An 18090-nucleotide genomic window follows, 5' to 3' on the forward strand; every position below is an offset into this window, starting at 1 on the left:
AAACCTGCTAAAAGGGAAAGAGTTTAAATGACACCCTACTTAACTGTGGGGCAGGGGAGTGAAAATGGAAATTGTCAAGAGTCACTGAATTCTGCCATATGTGATAACCAAAAAGTAGATAACATCACAACAGAGCTAAGGTCAAAAAAATGGGAGGGATGAGAACTGGCGTTCTGACAATGCTGTAGGAAAGGACACCTCTACAGAGACAGCAAGAGAAACTAAAACCTTAAAGTAAGGTTACAAATAACCTAGGGGATGACACTAATTTCATAGCAAGAAAACACAAAGGGTTATAAAAAAGCATAGTATCAATAAATGCAAACAAAAAAACAACCTAAGTCCAAAAGTTGATTAAAGGTCCACAGAAGAAACTGTACAGTGTTTAAAAAACAAACTACAAATATACTGATATCCGTATCCATACTATATATGAATATAGAATAGATATGACCATATGTATATTGTTACACACTGTTTTTTAGCACTGGTTACAGAAGTCAAGATCAACACTCACCCTGCAGGCTAAGTAACTGGTACCAGATGTGTGCTCAGTGTGGCTGTCATGTAGGAGGCAATATTAATATGCTATAAGCAAAATCAAATATTCTATATTATAACAAAGTTCCAGTGAACCAGGTATTAAGGCCAAGGACATCTGTACAGGATTTATAACATAACATAACAAGGCCAAGGACATCTGTACAAGATTTATTTCATTTACCACAATGTTTTAGAGTGATAGTATATGCCCTAATACAGAAGGAGTGATTCAGAACCCACCAAAAGATCAAGAGCCAAAGTCAGTGGCTTTGTACCCCAGGTCAATAGGAGTTTCATCCGCCATTTTGTTTTTCTTGGATTAAAGAGATGATGTGCAGAACGCCCTGTGCTGAGCTCACTATGGCTTCTGACAAACAAGCACCACTAGGAACAAGACTTCATTGCTTCATCCTTGCTCTGGCTGTGCTAGTGAGTGGCAAAAGCCTCTTGCCCGTGCTTGCCCTCCAAATTTTTCATAAGCATTCCTGTTACTAGCCATAGCTTCCCATGACTTCACATTTGAGTAAGTTATCCTGAAGTGTGTGGCTGTAATATTGACAAATAGAACTAATGAGAGTGAGCTGCCATCTGTTTAACAAAACGCACTCTTCTAAGAGAATACCCAGTCTTACTGCATTTAGTACATAGTCACAACATTGAAATGACTTAAGAATCAATACAAAATATTTATTTTTTTTCAAACCACAGAATTCTTAACCCCAGAGCCACAAGATAAAGTTCTCAGAATTGTAAGCCATTAACATTTTTCTAAACAATGCAGTCCAGAGATGAAGATAATTTCCAACCAGCAGGGATGCAATATATCGTAGGTTCCCCTATGAATGAAGCTCAAATTAGCATTTCCTTTAATTCTCCCACAGCCACTCCATCAACAGAAGCAGAAACAGTACACACATTCATGCCACTCGGCTCTGAAAAGAGGTTCAAGGTGGGTCAAGGTGGGTCTTGGCCAGTGGAGGAAGGAAGGTGTCCGGGACTTTAGTTAATCAACAGTGGGGACAGAGAGGAATAATTTCCCTTGGAAAACAACAGGGTTCCTTTCTCATATTCTTGTGGCCAGAAACTGGGGTGAACTTCAATGGGGTAATGAAAGAAACAGGAGAGCCATTTCTCCAGAAACTCCTATGACCTCCATTTTAACTTCTGACAAAGTTAACTTCATTTATACAATCGTATTGAAAACAGTAATCACAACCAAAAAGGTCCTATAAACCTGTAATAGATGTCAAAGGGATTCACATTCTGAACTTTAATTTTAAGGACCCTTTAAAAGGCCTAGACTTGGATTAAAGTAAACGTAATATTCCAAGCTAAAAGAGGCACCATAAAAAATCAACTCAAAACATCCAAACAATGGCTAGATGACTAATGTAGGTTGTTTTGCTTTTTAGTTGCAAAGCTTTTCAGTATCTCAGATTAGTGTATGTTCATAAAACAATGCTCAGTTATTTTAATAGCTGCTTATGAAACAATAACATTTTAACTCGAGGGCAATGCTTCTTGCATAATAATCACAAAAATAATTAACTGCTATAAAACGGGAAAAAAAGTAGAAGAAAATAAAGCCAGCCTCAATAATAAAAAGGCAAAATCTGGAGGGGTTACTCAGCTTAAAAAGAGATTAACCAGGATTATTTAAATACTATAATACAAGTGCTCCTGCTCACTTCCAACTGCAGAAACCAATTTTGTTTGCTAGATCACCATTACCTTTGCTAGTATGCGTACAGACCACCACTCGGAAGTTATCCTTTTGTGCTGAAAAACGTTCAAATCCCTTGTTTGGTCAGTACAGAATATTGCGAGGTGATGCTCATGCAAACTCTTCCTGAGGAATTTATGTGTGCAAATCTGCAACCCGACAGCATGGCACGCAGCCAGGGAGTGGTAGCTGCACAGTGTGAGCACTGGAGATGGATGTGCAGTGTGCAGTGTTCACAGCCATGGACATCCATTCTTCTGCAATCTCATCTACCCACAAATTAGCTTTCACTCTAGACCCCAAAGGGAGGGTAATTGCTGCAAATTTGTTAAAGGGACAGAAGAAAAGTAGCTTGTCTACAAAATAATGCATAATGCATGCATCTGGGTTTCTGTTTCTTCTCACTAACCTTGCCTAAGAACCATTAGGATAAAAGTCACAACACCAGGTTTTGCTTTCTGCCCCACAAAAAAAACAGTAGTTAATTCCTGTCAGGTTAGGGTACAGGTGTGACAACAAAAGGTCACAAAATGACAATGTTACTGAAGCTTAAGGCCAACCTTTAAAACATGTACCGTCTCTCAAAACAATTATCGATTTACTTTTACATGTCATTTTTTCCAAGATGACTGACCCGGCTTTCCTTTTAAGGAGCCAGTTTCAGGCTGCACATACATACTAGACAGTTGAAGCAAATCAGCCATTGACTAACCAGACAACCAGCCTGCATGTACAGTTTTCTATCTTCAATGATTTGGGCCTTTAGTGATGTGGTACAAAAGCCAGTATGTAATTGGGGTAGAAAAACCATATACTGTACTGGCAAGAATACAAAAAAAAAAAAAAAAGGCCAGGTGCGGTGGCTCACACCTATAATCCCAGCACTTTGGGAGGCCGAGACGGGTGGATCACTTGAGGTCAGGAGTTCAAGACCAGCCTGACCAACATGGTGAAACCCCGTCTCTACTAAAAACAAAATACAAAAAGTAGCCGGGCGTAGTGGCACGTGCCTGTAATCCCAGCTACTCAGGAGGCCGAGGCAGGAGAATCACTTGAACCCAGGAGGCAGAGGTTGCAGTGAGCTGAGATCGCACCACTGCACTCCGGCCTGGGTGACAGAGCGAGACTCCATCTCAAAAACAAAATATAAGAAAACCGAAGAAAACAGTTTCTGGCAAACAGTCAATATAAAATGAGAGGAAGGAGGAGGAAATCTTATTTCCTCTCATACTGCAAACTCAGAATTTTTTAGAATCCCAATAAATAAGCAAAGTCTATTTCAACTTAAACAGGTCCTTCATACTGTGATGTGCCTCAAGGGGCCAAGATGATTAACAGCCAGGACATGTAGACTGGGAGACTATGTACAACCTTTCTATAGTGACTTCCAGTCAAGGTTTTGTTGTATTAAGCGCTGACCCATAGCCAGCTGCAGTCACTGTGCAAAAATTTAGAGAAACTAAATTTTGCAAACTTTACTTTGCCCACTTTTTATTAATACATACATAGTAAAAAGAATATAAAATATTTCTCCATGAACTTAATAATGCAAAAGCATCCAAAGATTTTAATGCCAATTCACATTATACTGTGATGCTTTTATAGGGAAAGTTCTTTTGTAAAAGAATGCTCTCTCCCAGAAAAAGCATTTGGGTATATTATTAGGATACTGAAGAATTTTTCCACATTTAAAGAAACATTCCAATTTTATTCCTTTCAGAAAAATTATTAATACCACTCAGACTTCAGTTCTAGGTGTGACTGGTAAGCCTGAAGCAAGCATTCCATTGAGAAAAGTAAAATGTGAATGTCATGATGAATGGAATTCTCCTTGATACTAGAATGTTACCAGTGTAGCAACTTAAACTGTCCAGGTCATAGTGAGAGCCTGTCTACGTTCTTACAGTAATTCAGTGTTCATCGATGCAATCCAGGATGCTCACAGAGTGAACTGAGTCCAATTAAAGTCCACAAAATCCACCAACTCTGGTTAAGTACTTTAAAAAATAAATCTGACAACCTTTATCTTTACTTCTCTGTATAACAGTTTTACAAATCAAGGACTTCAATTATTGGGTGACTTACTTGCTCCCAATATCCCACTTCTAACTCTCCCACCCACACCACTCCCCCCAAAAAATAACAAACTGAATTGGCAGAGGCAGCTGTATGAAGAACCTGCAGAGCAGACATGCGACAGCATCCCTGGGATGTTTCTTTTCCCCTCAAGTTCTCTGAAGAGGTAAATACTATTAGTCTGATGTCGCCTAGTAGAGAAGCCTATGCTCAATTAAGATTCAAGCAAAATTGAGAAGAAAAGTATTTTTCCCTTGCCACATCTATTTTTCTTGGGCTTTCAACAACAGCTAGAATAAGCTTCAGAAACTTTTATGAAGGACTATAAAGCACTGTGGATGTGGAGAAACAGAAATATAGCTTTGCCACAGCTGGAAGGGAGCCTTAGGACAGCAGTGCTACTTCTTCCCTATCACACTCAAATATAATGTTCAAATGACAGACTTTTTTTAAGTAATTATCTCATTCATTTAAAATGAAGTGATCAGGAACCCCACACCACTGAGTGTATTTGGACTTAATAACTGTATCTGCTTCCTAGAGCATCACAGGAAGTAGCTCTCAGTAATACTAAGGGAAGCTTCCGTGCTAAAGTACCGCCCATCCCTAAACTAGAGTACTGCCAATACTATAGCAGCTGGTGACAAACATCGTGTTAAGTGGCACAGGGAATGGAAATGCTCTAGGAGAGTTGGTCCCCAACATTAACATGAATATGCTCTGGTGAACCAGGGGAAAATCCGACCAATGTGCAAAAGGTTTCTATTTTCCCACTTAATTAGCATCCTGCTACAGGGCCACACCTGCCATCTTGGTGGGTGAGTTTAGATACCATACACTTCTCCAGGAGGAGTTTGACAACATGGTCACACAGTTGCAAAGTGCACAAAGCTCAAGGCACAGAGTAGAAAAAAGTTGTGAACTGATGGGGGAAAGTTCTAGCAAAAGCAGAGTTAGCATTTTCCTTTAACAAGACTTTCTAATGCTAAACAAAGACCAACTCTTTTAAAAGGGGTTGTTTTGGTTGTGGGTGAAAAATACTGTACTGTAATGATCTGCTTGGTTTTAAAGCAAAAGAGATCCTGACATGTGAAACCAATACACCAAAATGCCAAGTCCACAAATGAACAAAACAAGTGCTTAAAAAAAAAATTCTTCTGCTCTTATATTTTTGGAGGAAGCTGCTGATTTTGGCTGTCAGATTTCACTTAGAAATGGTCACTTTCTGAGATGCTTTTTCCTCACAGAATCTGTAGATAAACTCATTAAAAGATTGTCCCATTTCAAAATCACCCCCAAGTCTAGCAGCAATGTTTTTTTTGTTTTTTTGTTTGTTTTTTTTAGTTTTTGTTTTAAAATTACAAACCAAGTAAGAAGTCCAACATCCTCTTCCATGAACAGCTTTGTGACAGAGCTCCTGAGTGTGTGCAGCCCCCACTGTGCTCTGAATACAGTCTCTGCAGCTCCAGTGTGTCCTCTTTTCAGGAAGGAAAGCATATTCAATACATTCACTATCTGTACCCCCTGGAACTTGCACATGCTGACGAGCTATCTGAAAAAACATCAGAATAGGAAAAAGTATGAAGAGCAGACAGCATTTGATAATAGCAGGAATCTGTTTATTCAACACACATTTCTCACTCCTCTCCCAACTCCCCAAAAAAGGCTTTTAAAAAATCCTCAAAACCATGTGGCACCGGTGGAGGGAAGTAAAAGGGGACTGAGAACCTAAGGAACTGGGACTGGGCTACGATGTCATCCCAGTAGAAACTAAAGAACCTGGTGGCCTCTTTCCTACGCTCTGAGAACCATCGCTACCAGCTGGAGCTGCCACAGCATGCAAAGCATTCTGACCTTGATTACAAGCAGTGCCTTATGAGAACAACATGGGTATCATCAAATTCAATGCACTGTTATCACAGTGCATTAATATGGCTGCTTTACATCACAGAACCATCAAGATGGGAAGGAACATCATTACTTACTATAAGCCAACTCATCCCCAGCTCTCTTCCGGGACTGGTCACCCCTGGGGATAAGAAGAGGCAGTCAACAAAACTGACTTCACATCAAAACAGGAGGAAAGGATCAACATATTTGATAATAAAAGTATAGCAGACATTTCAGTTCTAACCAAACCTATTTAAAAATACATATTAAACATCTTAGAATCCTGATGTACCTCACTATGCTTTCTGCAGATGGAAGAACATGAGCCTTTACCTGTATTAACCAGTTCATCCTCAAACACCTATGAAAGTTCTAATTCCACTTTAGAGTTAAGAAAATAGAGGTTCTGACTAGGCCCTAAGCTACCTACAAATCCTATTTTTGTGTCTCCAGCTTCTCAGACAATAACAGAAATGACTCAAGTGCTTAGGTAATGAGAAATAATAATCACTACTAGCCTTTCTTCCTCAGCATTTATAAGTTGATTTCTTCCTGAAACACGGATTTTTTTCTCTTTAGGTTTCAGTAATGCCACAGCACACATTCCTGACCTTACTTCACCCTGTCTGCCATCCTTTTCAGGTCTTCTTTGCTGGCTCTACCCAGCACTCTGTCGCTGGTCATCTTTTCTTCTCCACGTGTAGTCCAGGATGGTGATCATACACTCTCTCCGCAGGCCAGAGGCTCCCATATCTACATCTCCAACTCTGCCTTCCTCTCTACGCTTCAGATCTACAGGTCCAACTGCCTCATCACCATGTCCATTTGGATGATTTATATACACTGGCAAGTTTACCATGACCAGAATACAATGCTGACTCCAATCCATCCCCATTCCTTCTTCAATCTTCCAGCTTGATCACTCAACCCAAAATCCTTGGTCATCCTCTCTTTCCCTCATTCTGGGGCATTCTGTCCCAAAACCAATCACTCCTCATCAACTCCACTGCTTCGATCCCAAGCCAAGCCACAGTCTTCTCTTCCCTACACAAGTACACGAGCCTTATTTATCAACCCAGGTGAGAGCCAGAGTGATCTCATGTAGAAGACAGATTAGTTCATGCCTCTCATGAAAGCCCTTCAGTGGTTTCCCACTACAGTTAAAAATTAATTCCAACCCATTCTCCAGCCTACTCTCCCACCTCACTTTCCTCCACTCTCTGCCTGTGTTCACTATAAGTCAGCCATCCTGGCTCACTGGCTGTCCCTTGCATGTCAGCACTTTACTACTTACTGTCCACTCATAGGACTTACTACTCAGTATTTTTTTTTTTACATGTTTGTTATTTGCCTCCCAACATCAGAACATAAGTTCCATGAAAACAGGAACTTGGCCTGTGTTGTTCACCCCACTGCCTAGAAGAGTATAGACAATAAATATTTGTTGAATTGACAAAGTAGTAACTTGTAAATAGTCTCATGGATAAATTATTAAAATGCTAACCAAGGTGATTTATTTCCTGCTTTTGAATAATTTTCCAGATAAAGTTTCCCATTTACTTTCTCTGGTTATGTTGAGGACCAGGGCAGAAACCTCTTGCTAAGCTGGGTAAGGAGCCTCAACTGACCGGCAGAAAGAGTACACACTGTATGACCTCTGAAGGGTTTTTCTGTAGGCACCACATTCAGCACAAATTAGCCTCCACAGCCAAAAGAGCTCTAACAGGCGGGCCCTCAGGCCACTTTTTAAACACCTCTGTAGTCAACACTACACCTAGCCAAAGCCAAGTGAGTGTCTTCCATTGTTATTCACACTAGTATCATCACAGTTGCATTCACCAAATATTCTGAAACAAACAAGTTAATGATCAAAAAGGAAGACAGAATTTTATATCTGGAACCTCGACTTATAGACACAACCTTCATTTCCATTCCTCAAAGGTTAAATAAAAACTGAACATGTAAATATAACAGGAGAAAAATACAGACGTGAAAACAACTGGAGGCAGGAAAAGGAGTATCAATGTGATTTATGCAAGAGGCTGCTGAAGAGATTAAGTCCGGAACGCTCTCTCAAAACCCTTACTACAAAATAAAAAAGCCCACCTGCTCGGCGTCACCTGCTCAGCTAAAAGACCTATGTTCTTACCTTGGTTACTTAGATCTAGTAGTTATCTTCTGTAGTGTTACCTTTGACAACAGATACCAAACTTCCACCCCTTGCCAATCAATTCAATCATGTAGGTAAGAGATAAAAAGAAGCTGTTGCTTTTAGCTTATGTGTTAATTCTAGCCTACCCTATATTTCCATGCACCTAACAATTACAATTCACAAAAATTCCAGCTCAAATGAGAATCCACTAACTGCAAAAAAGGATGTATTTGACAACAGTCACTTTATTTTAAAACAATTCAAAGACTAACTCTGTGCCATCCACATTAAAGCTGTTTATTGCCTACTCAGGATCACTACATCACTTAAGTCGTGGTTGGTTAGGCATAAACCATAAAATGACTGCTCAGATAAGAAGAGGCAGAAACAATTCTTAAGACAGGCTGTACTATATTCTCCTTTTCTGGGGGCATCAGTGGACACCACTTCTTCTAAAATATTATTCCTAATTAAGGCATTAAGTTGGACAGGACAGAATGTGGAAGGTCCATGCACAAGAGCAGAGGCAGGCTCCCCATCAGAGCTGCCAAAGGTGGCATGTGCACGTCCTTCCTAGCCAGTATGAGTTAGCTCAGAATTAGATATGAGAACGTCCACTTTGGCGGACTTACTCTGTGCAAAGCACCTGTCAGAATAATTTTATGAGGCAAAGTTTAATCCTCATAGCACATGTATAATAAAGTTTAATTACAAAAATGGTCCAATTAAGTTTGTAAAAACATTTTATCATCCCTTGGAATACTGCCTAGTATTTAAATCCAGCCAGAAGTTTTATAAAATAATTCCACTGAGAGACAAAAATTCCTATTTATACCAAAAATTCAAGACATTTCCCTGAATATAACCAAACCGGCCAGTGGCTGAATAGTGCCATGTTCGTCCTTCATGTGCAGACACAATGCAACCTGAGGTTATTTACAGAGGCAGTTAACTCATCTCATCCCAAGCAAATCTGACATAAGAGCTACTATAAACCAAGCAGTCCTGCACCCTGTTCTCTTATTCCAGTACCAAAATTAGGATTAGAAAAATGGGCACGTTTAAGCAATTCCACGCATTGCTCTGGAAGGCAAACTCAATATGCTCAAAATTCACAAGAGCTATATTCCTATACTGCTTCACAAAAAAGTTTTCAGGAGGCTGTCTTTTTAAAGGTATAAACTCATCCTAAATTAAGAGCAAATGTTTAAAACATGAATGTATGAAAGTATAAAGACTTCAGAATTATGGTAAGCCTAGAAAAAAACCTAAACATCATACTCAGATTATTTTGCATTTATTTAAGAATATTGGGCCGGGTGCAGTGGCTTACACCTGTAATCCCAGCACTTTGGGAGGCCCAAAGTGTATATCACTTGAGGTCAGGAGTTTGAGACCAGCCTGGCCATTATGGTGAAACCCTGTCTCTACTAAAAATACAAAAATTAGCTGGGTGTGGTGGCGCATACCTGTAATCCCAGCTACTCGGGAGGCTGAGGCAGGAGAATCACTTGAACCCAGGAAGCAGAGGTTGCAGTAAGCCGAGATCACGCCATTGCACTCCAGCCTGGGCAACAAAGTGAGACGCCACCTCAAAACAAACAAACTAAAAAAAAATTGGCTGGGCACGGTGGCTCATGCCTGTAATCCCAGTGCTTTCGGAGGCTGAGGCGAGAGGAACCCTTGAGCCGAGGAGTTTGGGATTAGCCTGGGCAACATAGGAAGATCCTGTCTCTACAAAAAATTAGAACAGTTAGCGAAGTGGGGTGGTGTGCCTGTAGGCCTAGCTACTCAAAAAATTTTAAGGAAAAACTATTAGCTATAATTCAAAATACATATATGGCCCAAAAAACTCCTGAAAATCAGATACTTCTGCATGACTTCTGCATAGCAAAACAACAAAAAAACCACCATAAGCAAAAGCAAACTGAGAAAAATATGTCATATCTTGGACAAAGAATCAATGTCTTCACTATAGAGATTTCCTAGAAATCAAGAAGACTAAGAAAGGGAAAAGCAAAGGACTTTAGACAGGTAGTTTGCAGAAAAAGAAATGCAAACATTTGAAAATATGCTCAACCTTACTCATATAAGAGAAATGCAAATTAAACCAATTCTGAGGAATTATTTTTCACCTACTAGGTTGGCAAAAATACAAATGCGTAACAACATAGAAGGCCATAAAGAATAGGAACTTTCCACCTTTGTTGGTGGATATGCAAAATGACATAAATCCCCTGTGGAGGGCAATTTGGCAATATTAATCAAAATTACAACTGCATTTATTCTTAACCTAGCCATCCCACTTCTGAGAATTCACCCTCCAAATAATACCTGTAACAAGTACAGGCATATACAAGGTGATTCGCTGTAGCACTGTCCATTATAACGAAAGACTACAAATAACTCACGTGGCCATCTACTGGGGACTGGTTAAGTTTTAGTCTATACACATGATGAAATTTATAAGAAACACAAATATGGACATATATTGTGTTTGCTTGTATTTATATTAAAAAATGAAGGAATCACAAAAATGGTTACTTGATGGGGTGGGATACGTAGGGAGACAGGTGGGAGCAAAACTTCTCAATGTATACTTTTTATAAATGGCCTCATTCTGTGTATGAAAATAATACCACTCTCTTTCTGCTGGAACTTATTACAATTAATGTGAGGAAATACCTGATCCCTTGACACCAAAGAGAAAAACTATTTACATTCCAGCATTTCCCACTGGCCCTTCCTTCCCCTAGCCACAGAAAGCCCCAGGTCTCCCAGGCCCATCTCCACAGCTTCACTGATCCCTTCCAGTGTTAAGCTGTCAGTGATGGGGTAAATGACCAGTGGATTACTTACTGCCCCCACTACCACAACAGTACAGATGTCACCAGGACAGAAAAAGGAAATACCACTCCAGGAACCAACAAATTACCTGCTTTTGTCCCTAATCTGAGACTTCATAACAGTGACTTTAGTCAAGGCTTGTTTTTCTGAAATTCAGTTTGGCCTCAGACCCTTTGAAAAAATGCCCAGCCCCAGCTCTAGCCAGATAAGTGAGTCAACACTCAACCTACTATTTGTAGACATGATTATGCCTAAGATACCTCAAGCGTGTTCCTTTCCACAACTTTCTTCCTGTCAGGAAGCCAAATGAGAGAAGATACATAGAAGTGCTAAGAGTAAGGATTATAAAAATGGAAGCTATTACTGTGCCCTTAAATGATTTGCTGATATAGGCTATTTTCTCATGGGGAATCACAAAAATTTTATAAAAATGTATTTTAGTTGAAAAATGCACTCTGCAAGATTTTTTGGGATATGACCATGATAATTAAGCGCAAAAACTTTAGAAAAATTATCAAAACCAAGAAAGGTAAATAAAGAGATGCCCTACTTAGGAAGAAACCACTAGAATTTAGGGCAAAAGGGGAAGTATGAAATACAGAATTTAAAGCCTCTATGCTAGGTTAGTCATAAAAGTACATTATAACAGATCATAAAAGTTCTATAATGTTTTTCCATATGCACAGGACTAATACAAGAAAATCAAAGTTGAAAGAGCTCCTGGAGCTTGCCCACCTAACTGCTCACCCAGTGGGAAATCCCTTCTTCAAAATGTATGGGCCGGGCGTGGTGGCTCATGCCTATGATCCCAGCACTTTGGGAGGCCTAGGCAGGCGGATCACTTGAGGTCAGGAGTTTGAAACCAGCCTGGCCAACATGGTGAAACCCCATCTCTACTAAAAATACAAAACAATTAGCCAGGTGTGGTGGTGGCACACGCCTGTAATCCCAGCTACTTGGGAGGCTAAGGCAGGAGAACTGCTTGAACCCAGGAGGTGGAGGTTGTGGTAAGCCGAGATTGTGCCACTGTATTCCAGCCTGGACAACAGAGCAAGACTCCATCTCAAAAACAAAACATACGTAATGAAGAGCAGCTTCCACAAAATCAAAACCTAGCTTCAACATTTCTACAGACAACGAGCTAATGTCTTCTTGCAGCAGCAAGACTCTTGGCCAGTTACCTCCCATTCTCAGAACCTTACCATTTCTCCCATGTCAAGCCAGACTGGCCTAGGGAAATGGACATATTTGACCACTAAAGGAAAAAAAAACAACTTGCCTTGTAAAACCATTCTGTATAAGTTCTCTTTGAAATTTCTGATCTTGAGCAGCATATTCAGAAAGTTCAGATTCCACCGCCGGAGGGAGAATGTTTGGAATAAATTTAGAAAATAGAGTTGGAGCCATCTGAACCCACTCTGTGAGGAAAGGAAACAATTCATTAAGGAAATCATATAAACACATCCAATTAAATGGAAAAGGGAAAGTTTTCTTTTAAAATACATAGTAAGCCAAGTTTAAAGCAGGGGAAAAAATTAGTGCAATCCCATTCTGGTAAAGAACATACAAAGTTAAATTTCCCTTCTAAAAAGAATTTTACAGGCCGGGTGCAGTGGCTCACACCTGTAATCCCAGCACTTTGGGAGGCCGAGGCAGGTGGATCACGAGGTCAGGAGATCAAGACCATCCTGGCTAACATGGTGAAACCCCATCTCTACTAAAAATACAAAAAATTAGCCAGACACGGTGGCGGGCACCTGTAGTCCCAGCTACTCAGGAGGCTGAGGCAGAAGAATGGCATGAACCCGGGAGGCGGAGCTTGCAGTGAGCCGAGATCGCACCACTGCACTCCAGCCTGGGCGACAGAGCAAGACTCCGTCTCAAAAAAAAAAAAAAAAAAAAAAAAAAAAGAATTTTATAGTATGAAGAAAGCCATTTTTACTTTACTGATTTAACAGAATTTAGTGAAAACCCCTAGGGAATTTTTGAACAAATCTTACAGAAAATTATAAGTATGGAGGAAAACATGAATGTGATTACCAAACAATTCTGAGTGGGAGGGGACTTGGTGTAAATATCAGCCTTATTAGCCATTAATTAAAACAATATATAGCCCAAGAATAGAACAGTACAAATAATAAGTAGACATATTTAAAAAAAGAGGCAGCACAAAAGGTAGGAGGGACTGAACGTTTAATAAGTGGGCTGGAGGTAACTGGTTAGTACTTTGAAAATATTTTTTGAGCCATGTTCAATTACAGCAAATATATATAAACAACAGTAAAAAAAAAAAGTGGTTATCAAATCATTTTTTAAAAGCTCAGGAGACTATAGAAAATAAGGCAAAGAAGTCACAAGAAAACACTTGCACCAGATATGACAAAGATGAATTAGTATCTTTATTATAACGAATATGTACAGATCAGTAAGACCAGATAAATGAGTGAAAGAACCTATAATAATAGAAACAGAATAGCCCTGTTAATATTTAAAAAAATTCAAGCTAAAATAAATATACTCTCTCCTTTTTATTCAGTGAACATTAAAGAGAATTAACACCCACCTGTATCAAGGGCATGGGGAAACCAGCATTTCCCTTCCTTGGTGGTGGTCCTCAATTAACACTATTACTCATTTTGAATTGTTTTAATCTAGCCCTTTCACATTTTTCCTCTTGGAAAACATTTTGGCTACACGTCAAAAACTATAAAAATATTAATGCTCTTGAATCACTTTAAAAACGATAATCTGAGTAAATGATTATAAATCAGAAAAAGCCACACTTGATGCTGTGGAACATTTGCTCTGTGGTAAGTAAAAAAGTAGAAGTTAATAAAATGTCTAACAGGAGAATAGCTAATTAAAGTTGGCAAATAAGCACTGCAAATGATACAAGGACCAATCCATTCAGTAACGCCTTGGAAGAAACTCGTGGCAAAATGTTTCCCTCCTTCCAGTCCAGCTCAAATATGGCTTCACTAAGAGTCTCAATACAGTGCTACGGAGAACCACTAATCAGTCAGAGCTGGCAAGGTCAAACCCATCTGCCACAAAATAAAGACGAAGAAACAAAGTGTGTGTATTAAATGAAAACGGGCAGAATAGGATTGCTGGAACTATTTCTAAAGAATGGATGCCAAAAATGGTAAGTCATCAGAATCTACAAGGATTACAGCCCCGGAATCTAGAGTTTAAAAAGCCTTCTTAAGTGACTCAGATGCAGTCATACAAAGACCAGCACTTGCGAACTACTGCAGTGGAACAAACCTTTGCTTTCAAAATTCAACTTTTAAAATATTCTAATCTTAATCTGTCAGGTGAATAAAATGGCTTTAATAAAGCAGGAACATAATGGGTACTGGCAAAACATGTAAATGTCAAAATATGTTTTCAAGTGTCTCAGAAAAGGCACAGGGCAGCAAAAGGTTAGTATGTGATAAAATTCACCTTTTCAAAAGGACAATTCTCAAATATAGAATTCTCCTTACAAGTAGTATAAATCCTATTACAAGAGCTTGAACCTGGATAAAATAGCATTTAGATAAACATGTACCCACAATACTTTTCTACCTTTAGTGATAAACTTTATTTTGCAATTTTGTTACGTATGATAAAAGCCGGTGCTTATAAAGCTGCCTACTTGGGAGGCAGAATTTGTCATACTGCACTTAGATGCTTTCAAAGGAAAAAAAAATCATTCATAACCTGGTACACACACACACTATTTCAGGAGCCATCTTCATCACACTGCTGTAAAATTCTGAGAAACTAGATACAGAAAAGTATCAGTTTATTGGACATATGCAATAAAATCTTTACTACTTTATACAAGTAATTTCTGTTAAAAATCACAGAAAGTAAAGCTCAAACCCTAGATCCAAATTTAACAATAAATTTGAATACTCTAGATGTCATTAATCATTTAAAGTAGCCTAAGGGTTTTGTTTTGTTTTGATGGAGTCTCACTCTATCGCCCAGGCTGGACTGCAGTGGTACGATCAGCTCAGGAAGTAGCTGGGACTACAGGCGCCCGCCACCATGCCAGGCTAATTTTTTTGTATTTTTAGTAGAGACGAGGTTTCACCGTGTTAGCCAGGATGGTCTGGATCTCCTGACCTCAAGATCTTCCCGCCTCGGCCTCCCAAAGCGCTGGGGATCACAGGTGTGAGCCACCACACCCAGCCTAAGAAGGTATTTCTAAAATCAGTCTACCAGTACCAGTTTTCACTTGGTTTCCATTTTAGCTTGCTAAATTCTGACAGGTCATTTAAATTAATTAATCAAACAAGCCAACAATTAATTAAAATAACCATTAAACTCAAATGGATAGTAATAACAGCAGTGAATGTTTGCATGCTTATTATGTTATCAGGTACTGTGCGTTAAGCTCTTTATATCATGTTTTATTTCGTTTAATCCTCAAACAACAAAAGAATTTCACAAAAAGGTAATTACTATCTAAAAAGCATTCCTTGTATTTATAGATTGTAGAACAACGTTCTATCCTGATAACTTTTGTAATCTCTCTCCCATGGACATTTATAAGTTGCTAGACAACTCTATGACAAGTTTGAGGTTCCGGCTAATAGAAAAGATATACAAAAGCTCCTTGGGATTCCTTTAAATTTATAATATTTTATTCTAAGATAGAGAGACACATTAAGAATTTAAAAACCATGCTTTTGACTATAGTGATCTTTGGTATTTGCTTTGGTTCTTGTGATTGTCTCTCTCCCCAGAACATCCTTACAAAATGACTGTAACTTTACCAACACTTCTAGATTCTTTGCGAGTTACTTAACAGACCTAAGAAGATGGGGTTGTGAATGTGGATGTCTGTGAGTATGTGCAGCGTGAGGCAGGAAGTAAAGAAGAAACTAAGACCAAACATGAGATTCAATTTTATCCAAAGTGTATCCTACAATTTATTTCTTGTATTTCCCTCACAGGTTCTGCAAAAACCACACTAGTTGGTTTCCACTAGCAGAGAACATTCCAACTGAGCTCTGAGTTTACATTTCACAATGATGAGTATCTACTCAATTTTTTTGCTCCAGCAAATCCAAGTACCGTTAAGCCTCACAAAACACATACAGAACCACTGCCCTCTTGGAAAAGGCTGTAACAAACAGTTCCAATCCCAACAGAAATGAGAAATGTTTACCTGGTCTGAGGGTATACAGGCCTTTCACAATATTTGCCATAGTTGAAGGTGTGACCTGAAATGGTGTTGACTGGGCTTCTAAAAGTAAAGCTGAAATAAGAAAACAGGTTAAAAAGAATGTAACACATATTGACTGTCAAGATTTCTCTATTACTGTTTCTCCCAAAGACTCCTGAAACATAAACAATTGTAAGAAAGGAACAGTCCAATAAACCAATCAAACGTTTATATACTAAGGATTTTATTTTTTTAATCCACTGCAGTAGCTAAAATACGTGAAGGTCTGCTGGCCACTAATGGAAATGAATCAATTCATGAAGGTTCTGAAAAGTAAGTAAAGCTTTCTAAAAGCACTAGTATAATGTATCATGAATGATACATTATAAGTGAGTTGAGTTGAAAGTGCTTCCATTACATTTGGAGAATAAAGTATCATATGATAATCTCCCTCAATCATTTCTCCTTCCCCCAAAACACCATTAGTAATTATTTGGTAACTGTCATCAGAGACAGAAATTCATTTCCACAAATGCTATAGCTACATCTACTATTTTCTTACAAGAGCTAAGGGCAAGGGATGATAATGGCTCATCTTTCTCATTTTCATGTCTTTGGTGACCCTGACTCTGAACATGACAACAGAGACAGTTTTCTTTTTAGGTTATCTACTGCCACACAAACATTTTTTAAAAGTTTTTAATGAGTAAGAATAATTCCTCTAGATTAGATCACTAACAAATACAAGTGAATTCCATTGATAAGTGAACACAACAGATACTACTGACCTAAAATGATTCATTTTTAATTTATCTCAAAGAGCTGCATTTGCTAATAACAACAAAAAACTTAGTAGGATTTTACCCTCAGGCAGGCTTGTAACATCACATATAAACTGATTTTGTTCTGTTCATGCCTTTCTAAAAAGAGAAATGCCATCTTACTAGGCCAATAAGGATTTTACAGTCTCAAACGTACAATCTGAGTTATGTTTGAATATATATGATGGCCATCAGAGATGCACTCACTGTTCAAGTCTATCCTTCCAATTTTATCATCAGTAGATAGTTACAATTTTGAATGGCATACACCACCAGGGGTGTCCTGTCTTTTGGCTCCCCTGGCCCACACTAGAAGAACAACTGTCTTGGGCCACACATAAAATACACTAACGACAGCTGATGAGCTTAAAAAAAAATTGCAAAAAAACTCGTTTTAAGAAAATTTACAGGCTGGGCACAGTGGCTCACGCCTGTAATCCCAACACTTTGGGAAGCTGAGGCAGGTGGAACACAAGGTCAGGAGTTCAAGACCAACCTGGCCAACTTGGTGAAACCCCCGTCTCTACTAAAAATACAAAAAAATTGGCTAGGCGTGGCGGCAGGCGCCTGTAATCCCAGCTACTCAGGAGGCTGAGGCAGAGAACTGCTTGAACCTGGGAGGCGGAGGCTGCAGTGAGCCAAGATCCCGCTACTGCACTCCAGCTTGGGTAACAGAGCGAGACACTGTCTAATAAAAAAAAAAGTTTACGAATTTGTGTTGGGCAGCATTCAAAGCCGTACTGGGCCACATGCAGCCCGCAGGCCACGGGTTGAACAAGTTTGGCATAGACAAATGCTAAGCATTTCAGAAAATCATGTTGCTTTAAAATGCAGTGTTTAAAAATTTAAATTCTAAGTGTTAGGTTTTCAAAGTTCT

General features: G+C 39.1%; 1 protein-coding gene across 1 annotated transcript in view; it reads right to left on the minus strand.

Moving 5' to 3' along the window:
* Positions 1 to 1209: 1209 nt before the first annotated feature.
* CACUL1 (CDK2 associated cullin domain 1) overlaps positions 1210 to 18090 on the minus strand; it is a 75554-nt gene continuing 58673 nt past the window's right edge. The window contains exons 6-9 of the mRNA XM_003825642.7: positions 16396 to 16485; positions 12511 to 12649; positions 6328 to 6371; positions 1210 to 5894 (exon numbers count right to left, since the gene is read on the minus strand). Of these exons, the coding sequence (XP_003825690.2) occupies positions 5854 to 5894; positions 6328 to 6371; positions 12511 to 12649; positions 16396 to 16485 (314 nt within the window). The 3' untranslated portion in view covers positions 1210 to 5853. The remainder of the gene's footprint in view (positions 5895 to 6327; positions 6372 to 12510; positions 12650 to 16395; positions 16486 to 18090) is intronic.

This window comes from Pan paniscus, chromosome 8, assembly GCF_029289425.2.
Source record: "Pan paniscus chromosome 8, NHGRI_mPanPan1-v2.0_pri, whole genome shotgun sequence".
Classification (NCBI taxonomy): Eukaryota; Metazoa; Chordata; class Mammalia; order Primates; family Hominidae; genus Pan; species Pan paniscus.